Source organism: Mandrillus leucophaeus, unplaced genomic scaffold (genome assembly GCF_000951045.1).
Source record: "Mandrillus leucophaeus isolate KB7577 unplaced genomic scaffold, Mleu.le_1.0 Scaffold201, whole genome shotgun sequence".
NCBI classification, from domain to species: domain Eukaryota; kingdom Metazoa; phylum Chordata; class Mammalia; order Primates; family Cercopithecidae; genus Mandrillus; species Mandrillus leucophaeus.
This window is the reverse complement of record NW_012102044.1, coordinates 613,623-620,516: the sequence shown is the minus strand read 5'-3', so window position 1 is coordinate 620,516 and position 6,894 is coordinate 613,623. Positions and strand designations below refer to the sequence as shown.

Sequence of the window (6,894 nt, the reverse complement as noted above, 5' to 3'; positions counted from 1 at the left end):
GGGAGGCGCCTCAGGGTCAGGCCACGGTGAGGGGAGGCGCCTCAGGGTCAGGCCACGGTGAGGGAGGTGCCTTTTAGGGTGCAGAAGACTCGAGCTGAGACTGTGGGACCAGGCGGAGAACTCGGCTTCAGCAAACTAGACATACGTGAGCCTGGCGTGGCTTCCAGGCAGGAACCTAGAGCAGGGGTGTTTGTGAGTGTGGAAGTGCTGAGCCTAGAGATCTGCCTCGATGTTAACAAGACACCAGCAGACAAGCGAGCAAGGCTGCCGGCTCCATTGCTCCCTGATCCGCTGGCAGAGCCAGAGCAGAGTGAGGAGTGGAAAGTGTGTTTGGAATTTAGTGAAGTGTCGGGAAGCGGACACTCAGTTATTCTCGTGGGCTGGACACACATATGATGTGCTTTCCCTCCTGAAGTCCCAGGATGGGGGCAGTGAAGGAATCTCGCTAAAAGCACAAACCCACGTGCTCAAAGGAGGGTGTGAGCGGCAGCGTCATGGCAGCTGAAAGACTGACAATGGGTGAGGGGAGCCGGCAGCTGACACGAGGAAGCAGAATGCTAAGCTGCTGCCAGAGCCCCCTGAAGCAGCACGGAACTGTCAGTGCCCAGTGCCTCGTGTCTGTGCAGAGGTGGCTTTGGCAGATGAATGACTGCGTGAGAGCAGCTGCACCCAGAGCCGTCCCTCCATCCCAAGACAGCCCTTGTGGCTGCACCCAGACCCGTCCCTCCATCCCGAGACAGTCCCCGTGGCTGCACCCAGAGCCGTCCTCCCATCCCGAGACAGTCCCTGCAGCTAAGGGCCTTCTTGGCAGACAACTGGGGCTGCCTCTCTGGAGAGGACACACCCATAGCACTCCTGGGACACCGGACAACTGGAGAGCAGGCCGACAGCTGAGGAAGAGAGTGACGGATAGCTGGGGCTCCCCAGGCCTCCTCTGAACTTGGTTCCCAGAATGTGGTGGACCCGCCTCGGCATGATCTGACCAGCTCAAGAGGAAAATTCAAAAGAGATTGATGTTGGATTCTCCCCAGTAAGAGTCCAGGAAGGCTGCCTCAGTGCAGCTACAGTCAACAAGTCCCGCCCTGGGCCCAGCACTGGAGTGGGCATGGGACATTTTTGGTTGTCACAGCCTGGGGGTGCTGCTGTCACCCCGTGGGCAGAGTCTGGGGTGCTGCTCGGCACCTGGTAACGCACAGGGCAGCCCCTCCACAAAGGATATTCTGGTCCCAAATGTGGAGAGTGCTGAGGCCCCGGGGGATGCATCCTCAGAGCATCAGTCCCGCGATTGCCACAGTGCGTGCCCACCATGGAGGTGACTGCCTCTGAACCCGCAATGTCCCTTGCTGGCAGGTTTCATGGCCCCCGAGCTCCTGCAGGGCGAGGAGTATGACTTCTCCGTGGACTACTTTGCCCTGGGGGTCACCCTGTATGAGATGATTGCGGCCAGAGGACCCTTCCGAGCCCGTGGAGAGAAGGTAGGAGGTGGCCGGCAGGTGTCTCTGCAGCCACCCTGGTGCCCTGGCTCTCACTGGGGACGGGGCAGCGATGGGGTCTGTTACTGGGGCAGACCTGGGAGTTGTTCTGTGGGCCCTGGGGTGGGGAGGTCACAGATTCACGTCCTGGGGTCTCGCTCCTGGTCCGTGCTGTTCTGTCTCGATGAGTGACGCCCCCAGCCCCTGAGGCCTGCAGGTGGAAGGGCTGAGGGATTCCAAGTCACCCTGTGCCCCAGGGCAGGCAGACCCTCCCACCGGAGAGCACACCACCACTCAGCCTCTGAGGGCCCTGCTGGGTCGGTCCCTCTGGGGCAGGCCGGAGAAGAGAGGGTGACTTACCCACTGTGGCCCCAGACCCTGGGCAGCAGGACAAACCACCTTCATGGGGTGCAGCTTCATCCCCTGGGGACTGGCGAGGCCGGGGCTCCTGGGGACACGGGAGTGGGCCCCCCCTCCCTGGACAATCTTATCCCTCGCTGTTGCAGCACAAGCGCCCCTTCTCCCCAGACGCCAAGAACCCCACAGCCCACGGTGGGCCCAGCACTGCTCTGAGCTGCTGGGTCTCCTCTGAGCACCCCCTGGGCTCTCTCGGCTCCTAGGTCACCAGAACTGCAAATAGAGATGACGTTGGGAGGTGCCAGTCCCTTATTCGAGACAAGTGGAGCAAAGCTGGCTTTTCCCCAGTGAGGCTGACTCAGAGCTCAGGGCTGGGGCTTCCTCTCGTTGGACTGAGGGAGTGGCCACACAGAGCCAGAAGGCCGCCATCTCAGAGTCCCATTGGGCTGGAGGGGTGTGGCTCTTCCCTGGTCACCCATCGCCCACTCGATGCCACCTGGGCCATGCCCACCCGTCTCCCTCCTGACTTCCCTGGACGTGTGACCCGTCCCACCAAGACAGGTTTTGCAGCAGAGTCGTCCCGGGACGCTAGCACGCCCGTGGCCACTCTGCATCTGTGGGACGTGGCGCAGGCATGGGCTGCCAGGGCAAGGGGATGTCTATGGGAGGGGCATCGATGGCCTGATCCAGGGACCTTGGGGGCTGAGCAGCACCCTTCACACTGTGCCCACCGGTGGGGCCTCTGGTGGGGAAGTGAGACCTTGGCAGAGCTCCTGAAGACCACAAAGCCACCGAGGCTTCTGTCCACCACGGTGGAGTGAAAACGGAGGCTGCTCCCCAGCTGGGCCCACGCTGGCCTTCAGTTTCCTGTCACTCCTCCTTCCTCGGTGGGTGCGGCTGTGCTGGGGGTGGGTCAGACAGAGTCCCTAAAATGCACAGCACCCACCTGTGGCTCCTGGGAGCTTCGCCTTTAGGATTCCATTCCTGAGACTGGAGCCTCAAATGTTGCTGTGCTGGGGAGGGGCACAAGGCCTCACGGGTCCTCCACCCACGTGGGTGAGCAGTGGCTCTTCTGGGAGGAGCTGTGGTCTGGTCTGACTGCCCAAGAGGCGGGTCCGGCAGGGCTAAGGCGACGCATATCCCTGCAGGTGGAGAACAAGGAACTGAAGCAGCGGATCGTCTCAGAGCCTGTGAAGTACCCGGACAAGTTCAGCCAGGCCAGCAAGGACTTCTGCGAGGCGCTGCTGGAGAAGGACCCGGAGAAGCGCCTGGGGTTCAGAGACGAGACCTGCGACAAGCTCCGCACCCACTTCCTCTTCAAAGACCTTAACTGGAGGCAGCTGGAGGCCGGTACTGTTGGACGCCTCAGCCCCAGGGAGAGCGGGGGACTGGGCTGTGTGGCCACCCGGTCCAGCCTGTGAGAGTCAGCAGGGAGGAGTGCCTGAGACCCCCGAGGCTCTCCCTCTGCCCCCAGCAAGGCCCCCAGTCCTCCACTCATCCTCCCGGCCCCAGGACAAGCCGATGGAGCTGGCATCAGGCCAGAGGGCTCTGGGTGCGATAGGGGGCAGGAAACATGCCGGCTGCACTGGGACCTCGAGACCCAAACCTTCCGCCACGTCCCCGGGTGCTGGAGGGAGCCCGCGATCAAACAGAGGCCGGCAGCTCAGGCTGTCTGCCAGGGAGAAAGTCATCCATCCCCAGCACTTGCTTGTCAAGTGGATGTGGAAGATACTATGTGTGTGCATGTGCGTGTGCATGTGTGTGCATGTATGTGCATGTGTGTGCATGTGTATGTACATGTGTGTGAGCGTGTGTGCGTATGTGCATGTGTGTGCGCATGTGTGTGCATGTGAGCGTGTGCGTGCATGTGTGTGTGTGCGTGTATGTGCATTCGTGCACTTGTGCATCTGAGACACAGCCATGCCCTCTAGAACCCTGTGGTCAGGTGGAAGGGTCAGTCCACGTGCAGTGTGACTAACTTAGGACAGGGCCACGGGTGACCAGAGAGCAGGAGATCCCCCAAATGAGAAGTCGCTTTCGTATATTGGCGTCACAGCAGTGACTGCCAGACAGGTGCCCTGGGCAGGCCCAGCAAGGCAAGGATGACTGAGGTCAGGGAGCCCAAGGGGGTTCCAAGGGGTCACAGGACGAGGAGGGGACCCTTGAGAGGAGGGGTTCACCCACCCACTGGCGATGTTGATGTCTGTGACTGGCTGTGCCTGGCCATCGGGGCCGTGGTGCGTCAGGGAGGGACGCTGGTTTGGGAGGAAGCTGCCAAGTTCACTGGAGCAAGTGCTGAAGCACCTGGGGTCTGGGGTCTGCAGAGTGTGCAGGGGAAGCCCTGGTGGGGACGGGGCCCCAGGGGAAGGGGTGTTTGGGAGGAGACGGCTTCATGATGAGGCCCTAGGGGAGGCTCCCAAGGAGGCAGACGTGAGCGCCAGGCCCTTTCACGAGAAGACTCCAGAATGGGCCCTGAGATCCCAGGCTGCTTCCGCCGCCACTCAAGCCCCAGCTGTGTGGTCTCAGGGAAACCAGGAGCCGTCCAGGCACACCGGGCTTTCTCTAACCGCCTCGGGGACACTTCCCCAAGGAAGAGCTCCCCCGGCCTTTGCGCATCTCAGAGCCACGGCGGGAGGGGCTTTTTGGCTAAACGGCGCTTCTTTCCCCGCGCGAGGTGCCTGCCTCTGTGTTTTCTGTCTCCCACAGGGATGCTGATACCCCCTTTCATCCCAGACTCCAAAACTGTCTACGCGAAGGATATTCAGGACGTGGGTGCCTTTTCCACCGTCAAAGGTGTGGCCTTTGACAAAACAGACACAGAATTCTTTCAGGAATTCGCCACGGGCAACTGCCCCATCCCCTGGCAGGAGGAGATGATCGAGACGGGCGTCTTCGGCGAGCTGAACGTGTGGCGCTCGGACGGCCAGATGCCAGATGACATGAAGGGCATCTCCGGGGGCTCTGGCTCCTCGTCCAAGTCAGGAATGTGTCTGGTTTCCTAGGTGACGCCCCAGAGTCCACGTGGAGGAAAAGGACCCACAGGGCTCGGTGGGGGCCGCCTGCCTCCGTGGTGCCAGCCTGGGGTCCGCCAGCAAGGGGACACGCGGTTCCCTCCACCCAGGTCCCCATCACGCCGTCTCCTTGCCGCCCAAGGAGAAGAAAGCCTGTGTCGGCCTGAGCCGCCAGACGCACACCTGGTGCCGTGAGCCCCCGACCGCATAGTTCGCTCCTTTCGCTCCATTTCACTGAGAAGACATAAGATACTCTCCAGAGGGAGTAAGCCAAAAATCTACAAACTCTCAGGGAGCCTCCGGCACTGGCGAGTGACCAACTGTGCGGTCAGGGGCAGAGACTCGGCTTGGGCCTCCCAAGACCTTATCCATCAGCTTCCCAGAGCCACGTTCCTCAGTGGGAGTGCACTGTGGCCAGGTCAGGGGTTGGTGAACCCTGGCCACAACCCCGGGCCCCACTGGGGAGGGCCGGACATCGGCCCCCACAGGTCCCTCTGTGCAGGCTCCTGCCTCCCAGGGTGCCCGGGCCCTGTGCTGGTGGCCCGCATGCCACGTGGTCTCCTGCACGCCGGGGTGCCGTGGTCCGCATCTGTCAGGCGCAGGCTTTGTTGGGCTGTTGGAAGGAGGGGAGTGGGTGTGGAGTTTGGGGGTCTCAGTGCATCTCAGGGTCTCCTCATCTCAGTGTCCAGCTGATGGTAGCTGGTGCAAAGTTCCCACCCCTGAGCTGGGGGCTGCAAATGTTTTCTGTCTTGACGCTGAGCCCCGGAAGCACCCCTGCTGCTATTGGTGGGCAGAGCCGGGACCGTGTGCTCTCTGACCCCTCCCCCCACCGGGGCGGGTCCGGCTCATCTCCCAGGGGACACTTCAGGCCACGAGCCTTGTGCACAGGGACGGAGCTCCTTGCTGCAACCCCTCTCTGTGTTCTCAGCAGCAGTAGCACTGGAGTCCTAAAGCGGTAGCCGGGAAAACATTCATGGCCCACCCTCTCATATGGCCCGGCCCCACCCACAATGCACCTGGCATTTCCAACTGCACTTTGAACACCGAAGGCTCCCCGAGTGCTTTGTGTGTTTTAACTGCAAGAAGTGAGTTCCGTTGCAGCTGCCTCCAGGACACACTCCTTCCTGAGGGCCAGTGGTGCTGGCCTGGGTTCCGTGGCCTCAGCGGCGGGCTCAGAGGGAGTCCATCCAAGCCACAGGAGGAGTGGTGATGCGGGGCCTGAGGACTCCTTTCCAGAGAGGGTCTCTGAGCTCCTCTTAGGAAAGAACTTCCTTTGAGCCCCGGCCACTGTTGTACCAGTGGGAGAAGGAGCCTGATCCCGCCACATGTGGTCACAGGGAGAGAAGACGGTGGGACGTCCCTGTGAGCCTTGGGGTGGAGCTGGTGGTAGAAATAAGCCCTGTCTACTCTCATTTGGCGAGACGGACTGTGGCGAGTGGCTGATGATGTGATTGATGGAGACAGGGTGGCTTGGGAAGGTCCCACTTGGGGGTGTCATGTCCTGCAGGGGGTGGAAGAGATGGTCCTCTGTAGCCTGGACTGGGGGGTCTCGGCATGTCTCCCAGAAGCGGCAGAGACAACTGCCTGAGAGTCAGCGCTGCGGTGGGCAGGGCCTGTGCCCTCACAGTCTCCAGGCTGCCAGGTCATCCTTTTCTTGTTGGGGAGAAGAGGACCCTGGCAATCCACAATTTTGGAGATTTGCTGACTGCAGCCAAAATGGGGACCCAACTCCCTCCTATGTGGTTTTAGATCTTCTGGAGGGAAGATAGGCCATGCCTCTGGGTTAGGAGCATGTCTCCCCACAGATCCCAAGTCCGCCGTGCCCCAGGGTTAGCACATCTCCCCACAGATCCCAAGTCGGCCGTGCCCCAGGGTTAGCACGTCTCCCCACAGATCCCAAGTCTGCCGTGCCCCAGGGTTAGGAGCACGTCTTCCCACAGATCCCAAGTCGGCCACACCCCAGGGTTAGGAGCACGTCTTCCCACAGATCCCAAGTCGGCCACACCCAAGGGTTAGGAGCACGTCTTCCCACAGATCCCAAGTCGGCCACACCC

The 6,894-nt window shown here is 61.5% G+C and overlaps 1 protein-coding gene across 1 annotated transcript in view; it reads left to right on the top strand.

The window, feature by feature from the left end:
* Positions 1-5,129, top strand: part of GRK1 (G protein-coupled receptor kinase 1) — a 29,078-nt gene extending 23,949 nt beyond the window's left edge. The window contains exons 6-8 of the mRNA XM_011979448.1: positions 1,351-1,475; positions 2,978-3,179; positions 4,536-5,129. Coding sequence (XP_011834838.1) covers positions 1,351-1,475; positions 2,978-3,179; positions 4,536-4,831 — 623 coding nt within the window. The 3' untranslated portion in view covers positions 4,832-5,129. The remainder of the gene's footprint in view (positions 1-1,350; positions 1,476-2,977; positions 3,180-4,535) is intronic.
* Positions 5,130-6,894: the final 1,765 nt, after the last annotated feature.